The sequence below is a fragment of the Trichoplax adhaerens genome, genomic scaffold, assembly GCF_000150275.1.
Source record: "Trichoplax adhaerens TRIADscaffold_34 genomic scaffold, whole genome shotgun sequence".
Lineage (NCBI taxonomy): Eukaryota > Metazoa > Placozoa > Uniplacotomia > Trichoplacea > Trichoplacidae > Trichoplax > Trichoplax adhaerens.
In genome coordinates, this window is record NW_002060974.1 from 260,724 (window position 1) to 287,834 (window position 27,111).

General features: G+C 30.6%; 3 protein-coding genes across 3 annotated transcripts; all 3 read left to right on the top strand.

The window, feature by feature from the left end:
- Nucleotides 1-5,259: 5,259 nt before the first annotated feature.
- On the top strand, nucleotides 5,260-8,281 carry TRIADDRAFT_62059 (uncharacterized protein; the record flags this gene model as incomplete). Its single annotated transcript, XM_002117974.1, has 4 exons — nucleotides 5,260-5,629; nucleotides 7,618-7,650; nucleotides 8,123-8,179; nucleotides 8,244-8,281. The coding sequence occupies 4 exons, from the start codon at nucleotides 5,260-5,262 to the stop codon at nucleotides 8,279-8,281; spliced, it is 498 nt and encodes a 165-aa protein (XP_002118010.1).
- Nucleotides 8,282-9,600: 1,319 nt separating this feature from the next.
- Nucleotides 9,601-16,495, top strand: TRIADDRAFT_62060 (uncharacterized protein; the record flags this gene model as incomplete). The annotated part of the gene is made up of 6 exons (XM_002117975.1): nucleotides 9,601-10,507; nucleotides 11,499-11,577; nucleotides 12,627-12,678; nucleotides 13,443-13,548; nucleotides 15,515-15,688; nucleotides 16,377-16,495. The coding sequence occupies 6 exons, from the start codon at nucleotides 9,601-9,603 to the stop codon at nucleotides 16,493-16,495; spliced, it is 1,437 nt and encodes a 478-aa protein (XP_002118011.1).
- Nucleotides 16,496-18,648: 2,153 nt separating this feature from the next.
- TRIADDRAFT_62061 (uncharacterized protein) lies at nucleotides 18,649-26,616 on the top strand (the record flags this gene model as incomplete). The annotated part of the gene is made up of 14 exons (XM_002117976.1): nucleotides 18,649-18,732; nucleotides 18,801-18,867; nucleotides 19,244-19,275; nucleotides 19,438-19,546; nucleotides 20,613-20,720; nucleotides 20,873-20,944; nucleotides 23,305-23,400; nucleotides 23,788-24,005; nucleotides 24,598-24,764; nucleotides 25,166-25,362; nucleotides 25,469-25,716; nucleotides 25,804-25,861; nucleotides 25,952-26,044; nucleotides 26,477-26,616. The coding sequence occupies 14 exons, from the start codon at nucleotides 18,649-18,651 to the stop codon at nucleotides 26,614-26,616; spliced, it is 1,689 nt and encodes a 562-aa protein (XP_002118012.1).
- Nucleotides 26,617-27,111: the final 495 nt, after the last annotated feature.

A 27,111-nucleotide genomic window follows, 5' to 3' on the forward strand; every position in this document is an offset into this window, starting at 1 on the left:
AATCTTGTACTAGGAAATAGGTCATAGGTTAGTCAACCGATGATTGAAAGAGTCTGGTAGGAGACTTTTGCAAGTATGAATCATTAGTTAGATTAATTTAGGGTTTGCATTTGTCCTTTCAATAGTATAATTGGGTCTTGTCAAGAATTTTTACAATAGTGTTTCATTGGTTTGTTGAATTGCCGACCGCAGGTGTATATAGAAACTACAGTTGTAGAAATATGAACGTGGAATCTGGGTTAATTGTATGATTTAGAATTAGGTAAATGATTACCCTTAGCCAGAGTTATTATTTTGATCAGTATAGAAGAGCTTCTATTTAAGTTAAGATATATTTTTGTATCACTTATGGCTAGGTTTAATATTTCTATTAGCAGATTATACAGTAGATATAAATATTTATCGAGCACCAACATTGCATCTCTATCAAATTTATTTATGTTCTCATCATAAAAGTGCTTATGGACTTTCAGTTATATGAACGTAGGCTGAAATCTTTATAATTCAAACTATTTGTACAGTAAAGCCAACGGCAAATAGGAAAACAAAAATTGAATTCGCAATGAGTGGAATGGACGAGAATGCCTACTCTGCAGTTGTACCATATGACGACGTTAATTCCATATTTTCTTATATTCAAGATAAAAATCATCGAAGTGGTGATCGCAACAATCAGCATGTTTACCAGCAGTAATGCACCCCATACCGGTCGGTAGTTGATTATAGTGATAGCTATACTTAAGTCAATTGGATTAGTCTATTATGCTATTGTTAATACCCGATAAAGTGTTGATTGTAAATATTGGTCATTGCTAGATATAATAATTACTAATGATAGTAGATCAGTTAAGTTTGTTACATCATTCAATCGATGTGCTGAGATTTGAAGATGTCTGATATCTTACGGTGTCGGGTATTAATAGAAGAATGATGGTATCTTAAGTAAGCAGATTCGGCTCTTAGAATGAGTTGATTATTTTTTAGAGGATAAGTATTCAATTGACAACTCAAATCTGATTGTAGGCAGTTTTTTTGCGTCACTAAATTGATCAAATGCTATTTGCGTTGCAGATAGAAGCATCTAATTCATTTGAAGCTTAGAATGTTCTACTTTAGATTCTCATTGCTACTCTACTAGTCTAAAACCGTATAAATAGCTGATAACTATAAGGTGCTATAATTTAGAATGGCTGTACGTGCAGAAAGAATTAAAGACGATCTTGATGTATGATACTTATGTTTCATAATGATATCGTTGAATAATGCGCAAGCTAATGACAGAAAATCAATATGGTTTATAACATAGTCTGTAAGAAACCAGGCAAAAGAAGAGGCTTTATATGCTAAAAAAAAAATAATCAATGAATACGAAAGAGAAGTTATCTCATTCCAGTACTTCACTAGGGCATTTCCTTAACGTAAGGTGCGACCTAAGGCTTTAGCCGTAGAAAATGTTAAAGAATATGAAGGAGAAACTATCCTATTTTCATCCTTTAATAGGGCATTTCCAGAACGTATAATCCAAGAAAGGCTTTATCTACTGGAAAACAATAAAGAATATAACGGATAAGCTATCTCATTCCAGTTTTGAAGTCAACATGGTTTATAACATCATCTGCGCAAAATATGGTGAAAAGGACAGGTGTTATCTGCAAAATAATCAAAAAATGTGAAACTATCTTATTCCAGTCCTTTAGTATGGGATTTCATGAACGTATGTTTGCAGGAACAGGCTTTATCTATAGGAAAAAATAAAAAAATATAAAGGAGAAGCTATCTCATTCCAGTTTTTAAATAGAGCATTTTATGAATGTATGAGGCTAATGAAACTAGAAATGACAAGCAAAAGTTGGCGTACTTGTAATTCTTTCAGTGACACTGTACGCCTGCATGCTTTATCTATTCGCTTTTACTACAACAAACTAGCTACAGCACTAATTAGCTATTGAACACCATCTACTTTTTCGTTATCATTACTCTGGCAGCTAGTAATTAGATATTGTTTCTCCTGCCATTCTTCTCTATAGTTCCAAGTTGATATAGTGAATGCCAATCTATACTTTGTGTTTCAGATATCTTAAATTCTAGTCTCGTATTTATAGAGTTGGTGTCTATTGAATTGCACTATCGTAACTTATCGATGATAGTTAAATACTATATATTTACTTTGGGATCTATGTGCTATAACTTTAGTGCGTAACAATATTATTGACAATTAGCAGTAATCTCAAATCCTATTACAGTCTCGTAAACTTATCCATCCTTGAGTACATAGAGTAGAATTGATTAGGGTCCTAAATAGAGGAAATAGTTCTAATTCTGACGATCTTATTTAGTAACCCTATTTCACATACTATTAGGGTTGCTCAAGTGTCTTTACGACTGAATCATAAATACTGTGTTGTAAATTTGAATTATAAAAATCTGCAACGGAATATCTAGCAGTAATCTAGACAATTACAATAATTGCTTGTCACAGTCCAACTTGCAAACTTTCTGCTTTGCAAAAGATGCATTGAAAGTCTAGGCAATCGAGCATTAGCTAAATTTTGTACCCCAATCATTTCTAAAAACTTGAAAAATTGAGAATGATGATCATTTATTTTACTACGACTCACACGTCATTATATCTTCTTTATTAAGTTGATCTTTTACTACCCTTTCATATTACGAGAATTAAATAAATAGTTTAATATTAGCGATAAAGTTAAGTCTAAGCGAGTAAATATGCTTGTCTACTGTTATAAATTCTTTTATACAGTAGCCGCCGTAATATAACTTCTATAATGGGAAATTGTTGGCATATGTCAGAGAGGAAAAGCTCGACTGTAAGCTCGTAGTGGTATGCATATTTGCTATGTTTGCTAATTTAGTTTCAATACTATATCGCGATAGTCACAATAGAATTTTGTCACGATTTACACTGCTTAAGCGTTAATAGTTCTTTGAACTTGATACATTTGAGCATATTTCTTTAATAGCTTAAGGGAGGAGGAGGAATAGAGTTTAATACTGTAGAAGGTCATTAAAATGATTCAAAACAGTTGGTAGCCTTGCGATGTTCAACTCGCTGCTTGCTAATTTTATTTATTGAAGAAGTACTGCACGTAAAGAAGAAAGACCATTGCATGATTCTCCAAATTGATTTTCGATGCCGGTTGGGTGGCACAATTTAAATACAATGTACGGAAGAGGCGGAATTAATCCTTTAATGTATGCTAACTTTTGTTACTTATTAACGCAAGATGTGCTTATACGTATTAATTTGTTAGTATAGCCTTAGGCATGAGGAAAAAAATTGACGCTCTCTAACTGATTATGAATACGTTAATAGTCATTACGATTAATTAATCGCAGGCCGAGATTTACTTACTTAGCGGAAAGTGAAGTTGTGAGCCCTCCCCCCCCCCCCGTAGGTAACCTGATTGGCTCCGAAAGGCAAAACAAGAGTCAAGAGGAAGAAAACAAAGCGCCGCTAGCGATGGCCAAAGTTTACAGTAAAATATTAATAAGTGATGGTCCCAGCATAGGAATATTTGTGTTAGAGTTTTGTTCAAAATTGGTTGTCAAATAAGATGGGCCCGGATCGTATAAAAGGGTCTTAGAGGGAGAGCTAAAGTAGCCTCTCAGATTTGCTAAGTCGCGATTACTAGACTAACGTTCTACTATTAGCTATAGCCTTTTTATTGTTAATATTCTGTAACCTATTATGTATATGTGTATGTATTAAAGTTATTCTTATCCTAAGGCACTTAGTCTCAGCATTATTGTGAACCAGTAGTTCGGAATAATTTAGGAGTAACAATTATTACACATTCTTATGTTAATTGATACATTATCATCGAAATGATTAAGATTTGTTGTGTTAAATTATTACCGGTAAACTCTCCGCTCAAAAGAACGATTAGAAAATCAAATATACTATTAAAAATCGTATTGCCCTAATTTGCTACTTATAAAATATCATTTCACTTCGCTGACAGTGAGCATACATCATAAAAAAGAGTCTATTTCATGAGTACACTAATTATTCAAGCTTATTAATTTTTAATTAAGATCGTGATATCTTAAAGATTCATTCCATGGTTTCTATTTAATTGAAGGAAGTTACTCAATATCTGCCGTACTAATTAGGCTATTAAGCTATTATAGTGATTATTTATCCTCGAATTTAAATCTACAATGTATTGCAGTGACTCAATTTTTAATCAACTACGTTAATATCTTATTATTGACGATCTAAAAAGTAATATTAGTAAAGTGATTTAGTAGTGCAAGGAAAGGATAGGAAGTGAAATGAAGGCAGGAATTTAGTGGCCTTTACAGCTCGAAATGCCAATCTTTATATTTTAAATTAAATCCAAATTGCTTCATTAAGTAAATCAAGATTATTGCAGTTGCCATAGTGGTTTTTCAAAGAAGATAAAATATATAGCTGTTTATTTTTTGAATAGCTAAGATATATTAGGGACAACAGGGTGATAGGATATAATTTAATATATCCAAAAAGTAAAAGATGCTATTCTAGAATTGATCGTGATAGCTGTATCTTAATAGATTCAGGAAGAACAATAAAATAGATTTCCTTGTACTAATTCACGTTTTTCATCACTATGAAAGGAGAAGTTTAAAAGCGATCATTTTGGAGTGAAGAAAAGAAGAATAATCTATTAGAAAATGACGATTACATTTATTACATCTTCTTTATATAATTCATCGACGAAAGCTGATAGTTCCTGTAGCCATTTTGAACTAGTTTATCCACTATTATTACGCTAATTAATGAAATCATTAACCAGCCATTGGCTAAGTGCTTTGAATATCAGTAGAATAATTAAGACCATTGTTACTTAATATATCCTTAAGGCGCCACATCAATAAATGGAAAGTAAGTTTAGTAATTTATTTTATCCTACATGAGATATATACTGAATAAATTCCATTATCTTATCGTTATATCATCATAATAATGATGCTTTAATATAAATAAATAATAATTAGAATGCCATGAAGACTTACAATTGTATTACTGCAAGAACCTAAGCGGTAGTGATTTTTCGTTAACATTACATCTAGGTGCGGTTTTAGGTAGTTTTGATTGTTTTACAGACGAAAGTAATTGATCCAGTAGATCAATTTGGTTTAAATCGAGATTAATCGGCGTTGCTGGAGAACTGCAGCTATACGAGCGTATGTCTTGTCTTTTAATTCTATTGATTGAATACTGTTTTTCTAGCTTCATTGATCTATTTCACAGTCATGAGTGACGAAGATGACATTTACGACGAATATGTACCCATCAGAAAAAATTTACTTTGTATCAAGAATGCTTACGATCAATTTGTATCAAAATTAGCCAAAAAATTACCGACCAAATCTTTTTACAAAGGAGCTTTCCAGTTCGGTATTATTGATCATCATCAAGTTGCATGTAAGCAAATTGATATCAATGAAAAAATTTTGGGTGCTATCGATCCTGAGCAGTTCGATGATATCAAAGATTGGCTATCGATGATGTTTGATGATGATCAATGCCGTCCATTTGCTCGTGAATTCATCGAAGAATTAAGTAAAGAATTAGGTGAATCAAGCCTGGAACAACTGTTAGAAAACGTATATATAAAAGATGGTAAGAACTGAATAAAAGAATATGCTGCTTGATGCAAAGTACCTACGTTAGTTTCCAAGTATTCTTTTAGATTTTAGGTTATATAATAAGAATATATTAACTAGCTATACTAACTTGTTGCGTCCTTAATCTACCGGAACTTGCATAAAATATTGATAGTTTTACAGTTTCCATCAGTGAATTAGAGGAGAAAAAATCTAGAGTTTTTACCAGAAGTGCGGCAATGTAGTCTCCTAAGGCCGAAATTACCCTGATATACTCATATGTCCGAAAGTTCAATTTAATGATCATTTCTATACTTATAACGTACCTAGCATCTGTGCTCATGCATAAATGCACTGCTCTACATGGGATCTTACTATCTACCCAATAGCCGGCCCTTTATGTGGAATTGATCGTATACTTAAAATTTAAATATTCTACTGCTATAGAATACATCTAGTGCATTACATTGCCTATATTAACCAAAATATCAAATTTTACGGAAGGTATTTCGCTCTTAGAATAACTAATACTGATCGCCATTGAAAGTTGATTCTTGAACAAGGAAAATATCGTAGAAATAGATTGCTTTGACAGATTAAAAATAAAAATTAATGCTTAGGTGGAAATGTCATACCTTAATTATAGCTAAAAGGCATCGTCATAAACCAGCGATTATGACCGCAGTAAAAAAATAAACTTCAGCTTGGCATGCTCATCTCACGGTATCTTATTAACAGATCAAATATAAGTTGCACTAATAAATAATGCCTATACATGTATGCAAGGGTGGAAGCTAAGATGAATGAAAGTTTAGAGCATATTAATGAATATTAGCACAGAATTATCGCTAATATACAACTTCCGTGATTGAAGTTGAATGTTAGTTCTACATTCTCAAAGATAATGTTATCCTGTAATGATGAACTAAACAGATAAAATATTGATTAGACTAATCATAGAATTAATAATGCCGATGCATGAATGTAAGAGTGGAAGTTAAGATGAATAAAAGTTTAGAGTAAATTGAAACATCGTCCATATTACGTTTCATATCCCACGAAAGACAATACTTTAGCATGATATTAATCTAAATTACTTACGCATCATTTACATATTCGCAAGGTAATTAAAACTTCGTCACTATTACATTTACATACTATAAGATGCTAATTCATTTTTATAGTAATAAAGTTATCGTAACACTTAAATATCATTACTACAAATCTTATAGTTTATAATTGGAAGCATTTACAAATTATTAGTTGTAGCTAAGTCAATATACAATATTTTTGATCATAAATTTCTTTATCGCCGCAACACAAAAACTTGAATTGCAAATGACGTGGACGGATATCTAAACGAGGAACAAATCGGAATATTTCTTTGACAGTTCAATGTACTTTATTAGTTAATTGTACAGTGCCCAAGAAATGTTTATTTAAATTCTTGTTTTTCCTGGTACCAACTTATAATTTACATTATGACATTTGATTAGTATAGTAACACGGTATAGGTATGTGTGAATGTGCAGACCTCAAAGTCCTAGTTTACATTGGCTTCTATTCCAAGCCGCATACCTCAAAGCAGTAGCTTCTATATACCTGAATTATACTCTAATATCGCTTTCAGTAGAATAATAGGTTGCTCTATACTAAAGATAATTACTAAATTGATGTCATTAGTAAAAATACTTTTATTTGCATTGAGATTAGTCATAGTTTTCATTTTAACATAATTTCAAAGTTAATATGCCTATACTTGCTATCAAAGGCATTTTTAGTAATTATTTCTCTGATATTTACTTCTATAATTTCTTGATACTATCATTCACTTTTCGTCGTTATTCTATCATTACAGGATACTTACTGTATAGACTAAATATAATTTTCATTTAAACATCATTTCTAGTTAATAGACCTGTAATTAATATCAAAGGGCATTTTTAGCCCTTTTTTCGACAATTCTTTTTACATTTTACGATCTTCAATATTCTGTCATTGCAGGATTCTTTGTCATTTCAAACGAAGTTGAAGGAGGTAAGAGCTATCTTGTATCATGTTAACAAGTAAAGTAGTTCATTTATAAGTACGTAAAATTTTCTAATTTAGAATTTACAAGTAATAAAGATACATTTTACTGGCTGTAGTTGTTAAACTGATTCAATAGATAATATCGTTTCAATGTTTGGGATGATTGATTGAACGATCTTACTTCTATTAGAATCATCATATTGCAAAGCTTGCTAATACTAGTCTTGTAGAACTATGCATAGTTTATTAGGCTATACTGCCATTAATAAAACACTTTCATCTTTTATTTAATCTTCTTGAAGCGAGATAGTCAAAGTTATTTGAAGGCTAATTCCCTTTAGACAAACTTGTAATCTAATTCATCTTCATTGTGATATGATGTTGATTAGTCTATAGCCTACATTATGAATCATATTTGATTAACATGCACCATACAGTTCTTGGATCCATCTTAGCCGTTGCTTTAAATATTTACCAGGATCCTCATTTAAATCAGTCCAAGTCGATGCAGATGAGCCAGTTATCATTATTAAAGGTAAGGTTGTTAAGGAGTTATTATGTCCATTGAATATTCACATTTTTTATCACGCTATTGGCAGATAAAAATCGAAAAGTTCATGAACAATTGCGTAGCTAAACACACACTAATTAACTATTAAAAGTACTAGACTTTGCCAATATTATGGTAAAAAATTCGGGCCATGATGCTTACTGTAAATACAACTTCCTATTGCTATAATAATAAACAGGGATTTCAGTTCATCCAGGTCACGCAAAATTTGTAGAGTGTCCTTACAAGCACTTCTCATGTTGATCACTTTCAACCTAATGAATATTCTATCTATATTCCTATCAACTTCTAAAATACATAATTATTACAACAAATCTAAATTTGAAACGCGACAAAGTGTAACTATTTGCGAAAACTAATATTATGAGACTACTGTAAGGTTTGTCCTTCCCGATACCTACCTACAAAACAACTCGAAAGAACGACTCCTATCGTTACGAAGAATGGTAATCCACTAGTTTCTTAGATCAAACTAAACCCAAGCTCTATTGAAAAGTCAATTAATTTATAGTAAATCTGCATAAAAATTTCATTATCAGTTTATAGATTATATTATATAAGTATTGCATTTATCTATTAAAGGTACGTAATATATCATAGATAAGTTAATATAAACACATTACTAGATGAGTTTTTATATTGAAAACTGTGTTACGACAGCTATGCAAATGTTACTCCGTAATATTTACTTCATATTTTAATGATTTTACATATAGACCATTGTTAAGAGCTAGAAATAGCCCTAACTTGCTACAAGGGTTGATAGAGTACTTTCTAACCTATACTACTGTTATTTAGAATACCAGTCAAATGATATCCCTAGGCAGATATCTGTACAGATTGAACACAGTTTAATCCTATCAAATTTACTGTATCTAAATTAATCAATTCTTAATAAGAGTTTGATAAACGCATATTAGGCTATACTACTAAGATATTTCCTCTAAACTTAGAAATTATACTTTCAACCTTAAGAACCTTGGAGTTGATAGATACAATCCCAGTTAAACTAGTTGGTAATTACTATCATAGTCTATCTGTTCCTAAGTTATAGATTGTTAACACATGCAATGTTAACCACTAAAGTTATAGTTAAGGAGACCGTAAACATGTCTAAGATATAAACATACATAAAACATAACATAGAAATAAAATACACGTCTCGAAGATTGCTTTCGCGACAAACATCATTTTATCTATTGATTGAGTTTAAAAGTTTGAAGCGAGGCTATAAGCGGTGCGTTATTTAATTCTGCAACCTCGGCGAACACAATACTAATTTGAATGGGGTTGCTTAAATAGATCTGGTTGAAGACAAAAATTATTCCTTCACCAAAAATAATTCTGTCGATACTCCGATCCTTATTGAAGACGTGAAACATAACATGAATCTTAATATTCCTTACCCTGTTCATGGCCGACCAAGAGCTACAACGTTAGAATTATTTTTAGTATCTACACGTTTTACTGCTATGGCAACTGCATCACTGGCTTTTAAGACATCGTTTCAGCTTTCCTATTCTACAGCTCATCGGAGCAACATTGAAGGTTGCCAAATGACATGTTGTATTCCACATTATAAGCAAATAAAACAGCTCTTTTGTCCGTCACAACTATTTAAGCAGAGAAGGAATACAATTATTGCCGCTCAGCAAGTCAATAGCGATGGCACTAAGTTTATGGAAATGAATTATAAATTAGCTACTAATGAGACTGAAGTAACAGAGAATAGGATCGTAGCAGATGTTGAAAATGTTAATCAATCCGTTATTAACTGGTTTTGGAATATACCACAGTGGCTACTTGATACTGCAAGATTAGGACCAAAATACTATTATAACTACTTCCGATATCCAGTTCAATACAAGGTTGGCATTAAAGCAAACAAGGATAAACCTGGACAATTTACTTTAGTAGCTATCGTCAAGCATCGAGATTATGCATTACCATCTCGGATAGAGAAGGACTTAAAATCGATTGCTAAACATAAAGATGAAACTAATATTCTCAGTAGCGGTAGGCTGCAAATCAGCGTTACGGGAGACATTAAATCTCTCAATGGAGTAATTTGGGCAGAAAGTTTGAATAAAGCAGTCTATTTCGATGGAGTATATTCGGTTACGCAGTTTGCTTGTACGGGCCTTCTCGACAAAAATAACCGAATTTATTCTAAAGGTACCATAGAATTTCGTTATGTTGATCCTGGTCCAAACTGTCATCCAGAAATGTCATCTAATCCTGACTACATGGCCGAAAATAAGCCCGTCAGTGTTGATTTTAATTATAGCCCAGGTAATATAATTGTTTTAATTGAAATTCCGATAGCAACCATATCTCAGTATGATATTTTATTGTAGTGTTAAAGTTATTCTTGCTGACGGTAGCAGAAATTTATAATCAATATCAATTACTGTACAGTATATTTTTGGATACTGATCCACTTTGAGCACTAATATTTCTACGACAATCCTGCTATTAATCTGATCTTCACTTTGATAACCATTCTGATTCTATTTGGTAAATTTAGGTAGTTTGCCTCTCACATATAATATCATAATGAGATAAAATTAATGGTATTCGTATTAGTAATTGCTTTATGTGCTCCAAATATTTAGGATTTTGTTAATGTAATAGAATGTAAGAAATTATCGTCAGATAATTAGTTAGCGAAAGGAATATGAAGTTTCTATTAGTATTGTTTTGTAGATCAGATTACATTAAAACTATTTTGCTCTAATGCTTCTGTAAAATGAAAATAGAAATTGAGATGCTTTTTATAGACTAGATATAGTTGAATCACTATGCTACAGTTTAGTAACTTTTGCTATTATCGTTAATACGGCATATAGCAAGCCGTTATGAATTAGCTTAAATGTTAAATCTCAAGTGTAATAAGACTGTTTTTTATTATAAATGATTTCATTTTAACTGTATGGAATTAGCTAATTCTACTGCAGATTCTGTCAGTTCAACAATTAATTCAGCAAACTAGCAAGAAGCCAACCATGTAATCAGACGGATTCAAATCTAGCTGTATTTCATTACGGCTCTTTCAAATTGAAATATTATTGTCTCGTTTTGTCCCAAGACGCTCATTAAATTGAAATATCGTAGTTACCTTTTAGCAAGTATCTCTATCAGCAAATACGCTATGATACGTTATATCGACTCTGTCAAATGCCATGTAATCCAATCAATCGTATCAATTCGATTCAAAACTAAGAGTACATTATTCTACAGTTCTTTTTAAAATTAAAGTCTAGTATATTTAATTTTTTATTAGATCTTGACATGACTAGGAGATATTCTTCGCTCTTCAACTATATTCCAGAACCGGATCAACCTGCTGATGACGTTATCGAGTAAGTAAATTATATAGAATAGAGCTTATAGCTAATTATTGATGCCTTCTAAAATTGAGTATGATCAACGATGCGATAAATATGTATGTTAAAAAGAGGAATAAATTTGAAATCGTGGTATAATGCCATTATCATATAGCTAGAAAATCTGATTACTATTAAATCAATTATCAAGGCTACGATGTGATTAATTGATAATTGCCAACAGTTCGCTTCTATGCGTAAAATAAATTTAATCACGGGAATTTTTAACTATGTTCTTGTTTCACTAACGAAATATCATGATGAGAGAAGTAACTGCCTATAGATCACAAATAATATAGCCATGAACTATTTTTTATATCCTATTTGCAGTTTGATAGATTGATATTGTAAATATGATAAGATACGGTTAAAAGTATGACCAAAAGTACATGATAAGTAGGATGTAGTCTAAAGATAAAGTACAGATTCGAATAAACTATTTTACTACTGGTATAGATTTTAACGAGGTTCTGTTGCATAGGAATATGTGCTCTTACTTAAGCTTAATCCTAGATACGAGAAGATTGGTAATTTGCGATTAGTTATTACTCGATTTCTTTTAGAATTAAACTCATTTTTCGATCTTTCTTTGCGTCTGAGCACCTATTCATGAATTCAATACGTGGTAAAACAATTGTGTAAAAGAAATTACGTAATTACAGTAATTAGCTGGTTCATATTATTATTTACATGTTACTTACACAGTTACTTGTCGGTTCCAATAAACTGAAATTTGCATAAGTGATAATTAGTACTCTAGATACTTTTACGATCTTCTACATTATTTGTAAATGCAGCCTGTAAAATCACTTAAGTATGCGGTATATTTATACGGACAGTATAATAGAATCACTGCAATTGACAGATTAAAAATAGTTTTAACTCCAATTTCTTGAACGTTAAGTAATGACTTTTAATAATGAAGAGGATTTTGATACATTAAGCTGTAAAGTGACGAAGGGAAGTACAATTGGCTAAATAATTATTTACTCCTTTCGCTTCTATGATTGCGTAAACATGTGCAGGTCTTCAAGTAGCCCTGAAAAAAGTCCATCAGATATAGTTCCTCCGGTGCCGGTTAGTAAACGTAGTTCAATTTTTTTGTCAAGAAACACCCTCTAAATTCCTCTTTGAAAAAGTGATTCTTCATCTTATCAAGAGACGACAATCGCGACTACCATCTAAGTGCGAATCTATTACTGAAACAGAAAATTTATGGCATCGAAAAGATATGACGAAAGTTAAAGGTTAAATATAATATTAAAATGCAGAATTTTGTCATAAAAAAATTACTAGAAATAGCGTCATATTAAGTTTAAATTTAATTTCGTTCATAATATTTTTTTACTATGCTCCTGTGGTCACGAAATTTCTCACTCACACGAAACAGCCATGGTATTCCTTCACGATAAGCACATCGGTGTACGTGATATTAAATATTATTTAAGTTTGTTAGTACTTACTAGATAAAGAATGGATCTTTACTATTAACTATTTTATAAAATTAATTCTCTTAACATGTTAACCATAGTCTACATTTTTTCTTATGCTTTAAAACGTTTTAGTAAGTAAAATGCGTTGATTAGCAGAATATTTCTAAATTTATGATTATGATCACCTTCTGATAATCTTAGATATTGTAATTATTATAGTCAGTTAGCATAACATATTATGTCTATATTTTAATTCCTATCTGCAGAGGAGTACTTATAGCATAGTAGTAAAAATATTTCTTAGCTACTATGGGACTATTTAAGCCATAGTATAAATGAAAATGCGGAATAATGTTGCTCAATTAATGTTAACGGAATTTTAGTCATGCTGTTATTCCTATTTTATAGACGTTTATAGTAAGGGAAAGTAAACACCATTCTGCTGAGGTAATTAGCATCAAAGTTACCAATGATGGCGAAGTAGGCCATTTTATCATTTCAACTGGCTCAGATGGTAAGTTTGCATAGAATTAAAGAGGTTGGACATTGTCAGCATTTAAAATAAATGTGCATTATTGATAAAGAGGAAACAGAATATAGACAGTTATTTTCTCTTAGCAATTATACCTATAGAGAACTTTAAGGTGTGTTAATATGTGCACCAAAGCAATACCACTACTACTATTTGCTTATAATTATTAAACAAGGGTAAACTCAATAGGTTGCTCAGTTAGACTGTCATAAATTCAAACAAAAGATCAAAACTTTATTAAAGTCGCTACTCATTTTATGCATTGATACGAAAATATGACTCCGAATTTTACGGTGAACTCGAATACTATTTGTCGAGCTTTACAAATTTTAGTTATTCCGTCAAATACGATCGTTGTTGTTTCATATACCATTCTCTGTTGCAGTGCAAAATATAGAATTACAATCTAAAACATAATGTAAATAGTGTGATATTCGAAAAATTGAGTCTGCCATAATTGAAAAATATAATTATATAATCAGAGATAAAATAGAGAAATCAGGGCTTTGATTTTAATCTAGCGTTAGAGGAAAACTGTATAAGGTTAATACGTAAAAAATCGACGTAAACTTGCGACCTAAATGAGTCAAATAGCTAGATATAGTAAATTAGAATAAGCAAAGGGTACAAGCTTACCGTATAACTAGCAGACTAATAGTTAATTTATGAGATAGCGTTGAATAGTTGCTTTTATAGTGTAGAAGGAACAGCAAGATAGAATTATTTATAAAGACAAATAAGTAATACAAAGTGGCTTCTACGTATATTAGGGTAGTTCTATGGTGCAATCAGACTAAAATATAAATAGAATTCTAATGAGTAAGTGTTGAATACCAGCACTATATCTATTCTATCTTCCATAAAGGGTGGCTATGGATAGGATAGATCATATAAACATGGGATTGCACTCTAGAGTAGTGGAAATTGATTTCTACAATGGATAACTGTATCGCAAAAGCGGGTCTTTTCGACTGTTAAATTACACTTTTTTTAAACTCTGGTTGTATACTGCATGCAATAAGCCACAATATAAACATATTTAAAGAAATGAAAAATATTGAGATTTCTTAACCTCTCACTGCAAAATCAAAATACGGATAATTTTGACGGTTTCATGATGACAGAGACCTTTATAATTAGTTAAATTCGCCTTTGTTTTATCTCGGATCAATATGGAAATTTACCACTTACTAATTGCAGCTTAGCTAAGTATGGGATTCTAGATTATTAGCCAAGGTTTGCATTGTGTTTTTTAGATTGTAAATCTAAGTATGTGAAGATACTCTGCTAGAGTATCGTTGACCATAGACTCTATGATGCTAAGTTAATATTAATAGTAACGATAAACATAGATGAATAACACATATATATTAGTCTTGGTCATCTAGGCTAATTTAGCTGGTGAATGATTTGCAGAAGTATGACAGCTACTACTAAATGCGACAGGATGTCTATAAGTTAGCAGCTGTAAATGATCTAGTAATTCTAAGATATTTCTAGTTGTTATGTTCGGTTGGAGCAGAGTTGTGCCTAGTTTATGTTAATGTAAGGATTCTAATAAATTTTCGAAATTTACTATAATCTTTGGGATTCGTGATTCATTTCATATCGCAAATGAAAATTCCAGTTTTACATTTCGTATACATGAATGAGAGGAATGAAAATTAGAATCGATCTATCATTTTTCTAATATTGGTGAGGAGCCAAACAGTACAACAGTTTATATTATAATAGATAATTGTCTGTATTTGATAAGGATGAAAATTTCTGAGAATGTTCCGAATTATCATAGTAACTAAGTTCGATATAGCTTTAACTGTAATTTCACATACTAGAGAAGAACTTAAAAATTAATGGAGAATTTTAAATGTCATTGTTATATACGTCTTATGTATCAAATTTGAATACTATTTGTTTTCAGACAGCACTTATCATTGTTATATTTTAGGATATTCTATTGCTGATTTTGAAAGAAAATTTGAATCACTAGAAAAGTTGTTGACCTACTACAATACTTATAAAGATGAAGAAATGCAAATGAGATTACGTGTTCCACCATCCAATGAAAGCGTTGTACCTGCACATCCAAATATAAAAGTGTCAGCACCTGAAGAGATTCCTGGTAAGGCGATGGAACAGATGAATAAGTTCAAAGTAACGATTCTAATAATTGTTAGACTTTATAAAAGTGCTAAAATAATTCATAATTGATTACATCTTAGGATTAAGCTTTTACCTTTCAGATCTTTAAGTTGCTAGCGATATTAAAAATATGAAACTCAATTGCCTATAAATAGTATCATCATCATTATTATAGTTATCACTTTTAGATAAAGTAATTACATATTTTATGTATGCTTAATACTAGAAATATCAGAACCTTTTGAGCCATATCGTATAATATAATTTACTGAGTACATAGATGAATGGAAATAAGAAAATGAAATTAGTGTTGTCAGTTCACACGTGATAACAGGTGGTAAACATCATAAATTTAGGAAGATGGATTAATTGTATTACCGATCAATTTTAAATTAGGTTATTTACCGTAAATTAGGCTATTGATATCTTTGTAACTATTACTTCATGAAGATCAGGATGAAATCTATTCTAGTCAAAGTATTTGTGGATGAAACTATTTAAACTATTGCTTGGGGAAAAACTATTAGAGATAATGAAAAAAATGATCATAAATTAGTTAACTTCAGTTAAAGAGAAATTATGGATTCTGTCATTGGTCATTTAACTGAAATCGACAAGTCGATAAATTCAAGTCTAATTGATTAATATAATGATAATTTTATATTTAGACAGCACATTCTCATATAAGGGAATGCAAAAAGAAAATGGGCAATCGGAATTGGAGGAATACGATTATGTCTCGACTTCTCTTGAAAGAGATGGGGGTTTGTTCATTATCTGTCTTTAAGCAATTTATATTATAAGTTTCCAATTTAAGTTGCCATAATTGTTATTTGATTACTTAAAGACTATCGCTTGATGTTGATGTATTAGTTGAAGAGAGCAAATATGTATACATGAAGTCGGTTAAAAGCGATTCTAAGAAAGATATTTTTAATCAAGTACAGGAATCTAGAAGAGGTTTGAATTTATATTTTGTTGAAAAATCTATTATCTACTGTGATATATACCAATCACGAAATTCCAAATTTTAATAGAATAAGGGCTTTATTGAATCTTATACAAAGATTAACTACACACAGCTCTGCTCTAGACGAATACTACTACTAAAGACTTCTAGGACGAACTAACAGAATAATCTGAAGTTGCATGCTTTTATACTTTTCGTAGCATTCGCAGCTACAATCCGCATGGCAACCTTTTACCTTATTTTACACATAGTTAAATTATTCTTAGTAAGACTATTCTACTACGGACCATCATTAATCCAATATGGATACAGCTGCAGTACTTACGTAGACATTATTTACACCAGCCAAAGTACAATGAATTAACCATATCCTAATATATGATTTACAGTTCTATTTTTACCTATAGCCTTATTAGTAACTCAACACCTTACTGTATGTAGTCATCTGTACTCTAGAATAGAGTCTATACCACTACAGTCTATAGTTATAGCTACCAAATATATCTTAGGATAATATCTACCGTACACGGTACGGTATAAAGTTACTGAACCTCTGTTAAATGAGCACATTATCGTAAACCGTCAGTAAAGCGACGGGAGTTTGCACTAGTAATTACTAATAAATAGAGAATGGATTAGAGTGAATGCCATCTCAAATTCGCTATGAATCATAGACTAAAGACATTAAATAAACATACTTATTATTAATTATTGACTTACGTTCTTCCATATATCCTGACGGCCAACACTGTCCGCTGGATGCCAACAATTAGCCATCTATAAATTGCAGGTAAAAAGCTGGCCATGTAATTAGAGAAATTTAATAAATGTCAGTAATAATGTCCATGTCTAAGCCATAATTAGATATGTGTCTTATCAGGTTTAATATCATTCAATATCAGTTCACACCATACTTTATTTCCATGCTTCTTTCATTTTGCAAAATGACCGATTATCTATACGGTAAACGACATATATACTATAAAAACATAGGTATGTTAGTTTACTATCTGTGTAATGGTGATTATCTAGTTTTTCAATGCAACAATCTTATGCTTGTAATAATTGCAAGATCTTATACCGTCTTAAGATATGAAATAGCATCGTTGTTCTTTAAAAGTAAAAATAGTAATATATTAAAAGTAGATGAGGAAGGACTACTGGTAAACTTATTTGTTTATTACTATGGTATATTATTCACAAAATGAACAAGATGAGATGAGAGGTTGTATAAACCTGTTTAAGTAGTGTCGAGAAATGGCTTTCACTGGCTAGTGCTCATCTTATTTTCGTCAAATAGCATACTTTTGGTATTTATTAAAAATACCGTTATCATTGCTGTTATGTATTCTTTTATTGATGAATGCATAGTTTAATGATATTATATAAGTACTAAATACTAATGTTTACGTAAATTGACTTGTTTTTTAGTAAAATTTGGATTCAGTTTTATCTTAGATAGGTTAGTGCTATCACTGTCTTCTCTAATCGTCAGTATTTAGAGTTACACTGTAGGCATATATCGGAGGACAAATCTGCCAATAGGCTTGTAGTATTAAGCTTTTATACTCATTCTTTCTCACGTTACAAATTTTGATTTGTAATAAGTAGGTAGTAACAACATCAATTTTTAAGATAAACGATTACAATTGTTACTATATAGATAAATCGTACCTAAATTATTCAGGAGATTTTACTCGAAACTGTAAATTACTGCGTCATGACAGCAATGTAATACGGAGATCTGAGATAATTTCGATGCTCGAAAGTTATAGCATTATTGAACTGTTTCTGTCTTTAAAGGCCCATACATTAAATCCTTCATTTGATCAGAATAATACCTTACAGAGGTCATGACACAAAATTTTGGGGAAATTTTCTAAATATGATCACAGCTTTGTTTTTAAAATAGTGTACATCAGTTTTCAATATTAGCTCATCAGTATCACGGTTGAGATTATGCTATCAGTATGTGCACATTGTTGCAAAAATTACGCTATCTGATGAAAATTTATAAATATTTCGTATTGAGAGAAAAGATATTTGAATATTCGGTATGAATGTTGCTGAATTATTGGAAATTTCACTTTAAATATGCTGTTATGTTTGCTAAATCGTTTAGGAATCAATCAGGAGAGTGAAAGAAGCAAAGTCGAAATGGATGAAACATAATATGGACCTCAGTGATGGTAAGATCCTTTGTACCTTTAGTAATTAAATTTCTTTTCAAAATAGATGCTAATGAACGTGTGTAGTTGCTAGTAATGCCATACGTATACATATTAAAACCATGATATCCAAAAAGTACCCTTGAAGATCAGTTATGCCGCTGTAGTAAATTTTGAATACGTGGAAGTGTCTAAATTATATTTTGTGAGTTTAGGCATATACTTTACTGTATTGTTAGCTCGGTAAATATATGGACTGTGTCAAAGTTACCGCAGTGATTTCCTTACTGTAAGTAGACTAAACGAAGGGTTAACAGTAAACTATTGATTTCTAATTCTTTTGCAATGATATTGATCTAATTGTATTATTTAATTCAATACGCTGGCAAATAAATAGCTGAGACAATGCTACAATACGAAGCGGCTGGGGTAAGTAATAGGAAATGGCAGAACGTTATCGTGAATAAAAAAGCATGTGGTTATGAAAATATGTTGAATCGTTTCAACTACTTTACAATATTTTAATAATCCTTAAGAAGAATTTATGTGACAAAAATAGCAATCTTACATTTTTTCTTGGAACTTTTGTAGACGTTTTTCGTGATAAATACGCAAAATTCCACTGAACATGTTCTATTGGTAAAGCTAAAGGATGAAGGCTCCGTAGTGGCGAAATTTCGAATTTTATCACAAGGGAACGGTATGATTGCAATTTACAATTTAAATAATTTTAACTGTTGAAAGTTTTATCAGTATTAAAGGGGAAATTGATATAGTGTCAGCTAGTCATTTCTTACTCCATAAGCTCTGCTATGTTGGCTTAATACTTTAATCAATAACCAGGCTAGAAGAAAATAAAAAATGAGAAGATTGACGAAATAATTGCAAATTTAATTAATGTACATTTAATTTTTAATTCGCGTAGTAAGTCATTCAAATCAACTCGCAGCCAGTTAGATATATAAGTAGCTAATACCTTAATTTTTGCTGTTATCAACTTACGATCATAACATCGAACTATTCTAGTATTAGCACTACTTGTTAGCCTAACTTTTATTACCTCATGTAGTAAATATTTGATCGTAGAACAATGCAACAGCTAGCACCGTATATTGCGTATTTCTTACGAACTATTATTAACTTAAATTTGTTCAGCAAGGGGGAATTGCCCGTTATGACAGAGTCAGAGGTATTGCTAAAGCTTCAAATACTTTAGTGTAACCCCCTTACTTGATCCACGTAGCAACTTATAGTTATAAGTTACTTTCGGCCACAAGTTAGAAACTATTTTATAATTCTTGATGAATATACAGCTTCCTCTATAACTGCTTTGATACAGGCCAATGGACAAGTAAATATTATAAATATAGCATCAATAAAATAAAAATAGACAATTGAAATTAAAAGAAAGATGATAATTGCGAGAAAAAAATTAATCGAAAACTTCCACAAATCTTGTAATTGTACTCAATGAATCTTAATATCGTATGTTAAAGAATAAATTCTAAATAATTTCACTACTTCACAAATAAGGGTGGTTTTAAGATCACATATTATCACCATCGGAAATCAATTCGTAATCATTGGCAATGGCATTAATGTCATTAATAACAAATTAATCATTGGATTATTTATTTGATGTAAATTCTATGAAATCGTCCCGAAAGGCGTAGTAGTGATCGGCTTGATCAATTTTCATAATTCATTACTAGTTTGATAGTATTTCTTAATTCGAAGGCGTTTTGAGGTAATTAAAAATTTTACAGACGTTCGAATCGATGACTTCAATCAAAGTTTTAAAACAATAGATGAATTAATCGGGTGCTATGTTTGCTATCAGGATAAAGAATTAAAAGTCCAATTAAAAGTACTTGGTAAGACAACAGAAATTTTCTTTTCTATCACTTAATACAGCGAATGATACAATATGAAGTGGCAAAGTGTAATCTTGCTTTAAGGCTAAATACTTTTTTCAAAAACTGATATGATGGGATGGATAATGTAAGGTTATGTTTGCTATCTAAAGATGATGAACATTATACCCGTATTGATGATCTTTCACGAAGACCATCCTTTGATGGTCCAGATACTTCTAGCGGTAGGTTTTAAGTTATTGAATTTAAGACTTATTTTAAATGCGATTATTTTGGAATAATAAAGTGTACTTTCATACTATTTATCTGCGATAGATTTAGAAAGCTCCTATGATGGTAGGTGTAAATATCTTAATGTTACCTCGCTTTGAATTTAAGTATCACTAAGGCCATTAAAACTGCTTTAGTTATATATAAAAAATTCGGTTAAAATCCGCTTGTTTATTTATTTCAAAACTCTTGTTTCATTACAGTACTGCTATGCGTAGTATTAGTTTAATTCTTTAGTTTCGATGATAATTATGTCATTTATAAAAGCCATGATTAATCGATTTTGCTTGATATCCGGTTTTCAAAGTAAATTTATCTTACTACTTTATCCCATTGTCACAAAACAGCTTTGCAACAAGATAACGCAATATACGATCAATAAGTCAATTCCTTGAACCGCGTATCAAGGAACGATATCTGCACTATCACAAACACTTTTGCTCTACTAGCAGACTACACAAAGACTTAAACGCCTCGTATTTTACGTTAAACACTAAGTTGGACAATTCTTCTTTATTTCACGATATACTGCATTTATATACTATTCCTCAATAGTTCATGAGTCATAGTTAATACAATTAACATTAGAATCATTTACTGAATTAGATATTAATTTTAGCTACTGCTCCCTTAATGCAGACAACAGTATTTACGAACATAGACATGTAATGACTAATACAGAATAGTCAGATTACGATATGTCCTATCACGGAACATTTCCATGATAATTTACAGTCTACCATAAGTAAATTACAATCACAATGATTCGAACTGTAAGCAGATGATTTGCATTCCCTATTATAACTATTATAATTTCAGTATATGTATAAGTGTCACTGTCATAAAAAGTCAGTGCTATATTAAAATACAGTATATCCAAATTAGAAGTTAACTAAATAAGGATAGTCTAACAGAATTATCCTAACATAGTTATTTCTACTGTAATACAGTATTTAACACTGTAACACCCATCAATTTTGGCTTCTTCCGTCGATTACGTACGATAGAGTACTAGAAATTCAATTCTAGCTTTGACTTATGTCAATTTAAAGTAGTACAGATGTAATAAGATTTAAATCCAGTGAAACATCAGCCGATAGTGATACCTTTTATTACAATTTTTTGAGAGTTTAACGTTAAAGGACCGTAGTGTCCATCATAATCGCAGAAATGACGAGGAATAACTTTGTGAAAAAGTAATCTTTAAAGAAATGTGTAAGGAGAAAACCCTGTAAGATTACAGCCTGTACAATCTAGCATTATAATAAGAAAGAAATTCTGAAATCTTATATAATATTAGCTATTCTTTATTCAGCAGAAGTTACCCAGTTATATAGGAAGTATCGTCTACAAAAATATGTTATTTCTGCTATTACTATACCTAACTTAAAATTTACAAGTCTAGTAAACATACAAACTGGCTTTCCAACATTATCCTACTTTTTTCTACTTCCCTTGCCTAAATAATATTTCTAGGTCGTAGCATCAGACCTGTAGTTACATCTACATCATCAAAACATAATAATATTAGTTTCTACTGAATTTATCAATAACAAGCTACATAAGGAATTACATATACTATACAATTGCTACGTATAAATGCCGATATGAATGGCATAAATGGCATTCCCCTAGTTTAGTACGTAATGATTGATAATAGATTATAAATAATAAGATTTTTACTTTACGATACTGATAGTATTGTATCACTAACGCCACTAACTAATGAAATATCTTTTATAATATGTTGCGGTAGTTTAACAATAAAATTCATCTAGAGTATAAGAGGTTTCTTTTAGTGTAAATTGTTCAATATAGATTGTACTTAAATGAAGTTATCAGTTATGCTACAGTACATTGAAAAAAAACTTTACTAAGAATAAGTTATACCGTATTTAGAAGTATATACCATATCTATTTTTCTATATCAGGCATAAATAACTACTAATTACACTGTTCATATACTTTTAGTCGATAACGTTATCTTTATCACCAAGATAGATATCTGTAAGATATCACTACATTCTACTAAGTTATTTAAGAAAGCTAATCTTGCTAACGTTAAATTAAAATATTGAACTGCAAGTAGACACCGTGGTTTCGATATGACTTAGCGTATATAGGATAAATTCCGATTTGGCTCATATAAATATCATATCCACTATTATGTTATAATTTAGAGAGCATAAAATAGCGCTATAGAAATTTACAGCATGGATATAACATTAATATGATAACAAAAATGATAACAAAAATTAGATAACTTCAAGCTAAAGCTGTTTATGCTATACTATCGAAAATAATATATTAACAGAATCAATTGGACAAACTGAACCTCCGATATCACCTCCATTGTCGCCTCTATTGTCGCCTTCAAACTCCATTTCTGATTTTCCTTGCGAACGCCAAGGTAATGTTTTGTAAATTGGTGATGAAATAAAGAGCTCGAAACAATGACTTAAAGTGTACTTTATTTACGGTGATTGTTTAGCTTCATGTTGATAGTGCTAATATCATTTATCAGCTATTATCAATATTTAGGTGTAATAAAAAGTATCATTTTCATAATTATATCTATTATCATTTCATATACAGTAGTTGTATTTAGCGCTAATTACAAATGGAATAAATTCGAGTATGCTACGGCAGCTTTTATGTGATATAAGTTAAAATTGATTCGATATGAAATTACTTAAGATATGATAAGAACTATAACAAATTGAAATACCCTGACTAATGTCAGACTATTAGTACGATACTTATTCGAAATATTTATGAAATACAATGGAAATCTTAGATTTGATTTACGATATTCGTGGAATCTCCGATATTGAGGGAAATAAAAGTTCGATCCGAAGGGGGTCATTGAGGAGAGCAATGCCGTTTTTTCCGTCAAAACGTACCCTAACTTTAAGTAGGGACGCTCAAGAAAGAAATGAAAGCACGTTGAAATTATTATTCGAAATTGACCCGAAAAAATGTAAATTAGGACCTTGGGATCCTTACTTACATGAGGTTAGTTTGTATAGAATAAAAAGATTACATTGCATGGTGCAGAAGGTTCGTCATTTTGTTATAAAGTATAGAGAAAACCATGAAAGGGGTTAAGTAAGTATGATGCAGCATTTAAGAAGCAGTACAAATTTCTTTTTATCACAAATATAGCATTATACTATGGCGAATTAAAGTACTACGATAACATATTTTACTGCTCCATTTATGGACATAGATTAAGGCTTGAACTCAAAAATGATTCCTATATTTGAATATGACGCCTGCAATCATTTTAATTTTAATCTTTTCTAAAAATGTTAGCTACATAAAACGTAACTTTTTTCCGCTTGTTTGTTAAGAATAGTTGATTTGGATATAAGTGCTTTCTATAAGTCCGATCTATAAATCTATGCCATATAAGTGAATTCAGTCATTTAATCTATATTAGTTTAAATCTAAAAGTACCTAAGATTGTACTTAAAATTGCTCCCATAATACTCATGGCTACATTTGCCAAATTGAATTTATAGAAGAGGACTGAATTATCATAAAATGCTATTTTTAAAATAGAAATTAAAATTTAAACTCTAATGGAAAAATCCATTTTAAACAGGTTTATATTCGATTAAAGAAGCTGAAAGAAAATTCTTTAAAGGATGAAGAAAATCAGCATTTAGTCGATAGAACTAAATTAAATGCGTTTGAGTCAGAATTGGAGTCAAAAATTTATTCTGAATCTCGAGAATTTATATATAAGTATCTGAAAAAAAAATACTCTAGGTAATGATATTTGTATCTAAATTCAAGCATCAAGTTATACTTGTTCATACGGAAATTAGAAAGCTATTATAATAAGTTTTTTGCTAAGGATGCTGGCTATTTATCGCTCTTCAAGTATTGAAATTATAACATATAATTGGCAACAATAGTTATACATACGGTGTTTAAACACTTTGCGAACAGATGATAGAAATTTTTGAAAATATGTATTAAAAGTACAATAATTTTAACAGGCACTTTTACGGCGCCATTTGTGATGTGCAAGTAAATAATTTAATGTAATATTACTGATAGTCATAGATTTGATGTCGTCTATTCGTACGATATATTATAATATTTATTTAATATTATAACTGCAAAAAAATACTGATATTTTTGACATGTTACGCATTTTAAACTAGATCACTCAAAACTGTTACAAGCCATATGGAAGAAATAGCGAAACAAAATTTAAAAGTACTACGGCTACCTTATAATCTGGAACTGCCTTATGATAAAATTAGGAGTGAATTTAAGAAGATGGAGAAAGAAAATTTACCTGAACGTAAATTGCATTATTTAATTAAAGCATTTGGAAAGCTGCCGAAAGAGCAACGAGGTCTCAAATATCTAAATTATAATTATTTTTAAATCAACACGCATCAGTTTTAAATTGTTTCTTGGCAGGGTAGAAAATACAAATATCTTATTATGTTTTTCTTTAGATTTAAAGACTATGGTATACTGCATTAGTAAAATTTCCTTGCAGACGTTGGTTTATGAAGCCGATTACATCGATAATTTGGTTGATCCCAAAATGTTACATAATGAAAGTTTCCAAAAGGCATTCGTTACATTTAGAAATACAATATTGTTCTTACAGCAGTTGAATTCATCAGGAGAAGATTACCTATCTAATTTGCTCAAGGATAAGCAAAAAATTGTTAGGCTGATCATTCTTGCAGATGAAAATGTTAGTTTTGAGATGTTTTAAATTGATTTAACTACAGAAATAAATGATTCAAGTTTTCATAAATAATTTTGTTTCGGTAAACTTTAGGACTGTCCAGTTGCTCAAAGTATTGCTATCGAACCTCAAAAAACGATACGTGATTTATGTAAGCTACATCTACAAAGAATGATCAACGCTACGAGGAACTGCGAGAAATATGTCACTAATGATTATCGCTGAATTTCATTTTGTATAGATAAAATTTGCAAGTCGTGCACCGAAAGCATTTTAAAATTGCCTTGCAAAGAAGATGAATACATATTAAGTATCGTGGATAGTAATGACGAATGTAAGTTCAAATAAATTAAGGATCATTTGAAATAACACATCGCGCATTGATCACAAAGTCTGTTTACGAGATTAACTGCTGGAACAAATTGTTCCTGCGCCTTAACATTAATAACTTACGTTAAAAGCGGTGCTGTTGATAGCTGAATTATTTATGTTAATTATTCATACAGTATAGAGATACTGGTATTTGTGGAAATTATAATAGTACAATTATAATTGTAGGATTTCTCACTGGTAGCTAAAGTATTTAGTTGCTACATTTGCTTGTGAATAGATTTCTTACAATCTATAGTGCAGAACGTACATGAGTTAATGCATAATCTTAATCTAATTTCTTACTAACTTTGAAGCTTTATTAATTAAAATATTATTTAAGAATTTAAAGATTTTGAAGTGGTATAATATAATTCTAAATAATCTATTTATATAGTAAATTCTTTGGATGATAATGAAGATAAAGTCCAGTTAGCCATACATGGGTCAGGCGACTATGCTGAGGCAATATCATCCGATTTCATTAATTTCATATACCATCGGAATAACGCAATTCAAAACTTTGTTTACGAATAAATACTTAGCCATAGCACTGCTGATTCATAATTAGATAATACGCCTAGTAATACGTATATTTTACTACTTTTATAACTAATCTGTAAAGTAATAGTAGGTGTAAAATTGGATAAAATTTATATTTTACGCTTAGTTAAAATTCGATTTAGGCTAAGGTTTTTGTGGTTTCAACTTGTGCTTGAACGTGAAAGTGTAATTGATAGTAACACTATATAGTGGTTGTTTATGTTATAATTTGATATGATTGTAGTGAGTAATTATAAGGTTTCTTTACGATTTTGCTTATTTCGAGTCGTTTCTTTATTTCATGAATTAGCAATATTTTTTAAATTACGTTCTTTTGTTGCGCTAGAAAGAGAATTAAAAAAAACTTAACTTACATCGTTAATAACTTTGATTAGCAATTCGTATTTGGATATTAAATAATAAAAGTATTAGACTTATATTTAAATCATAATCAGGCCATTCTATAAACATTAAATTTTGATCTATCAA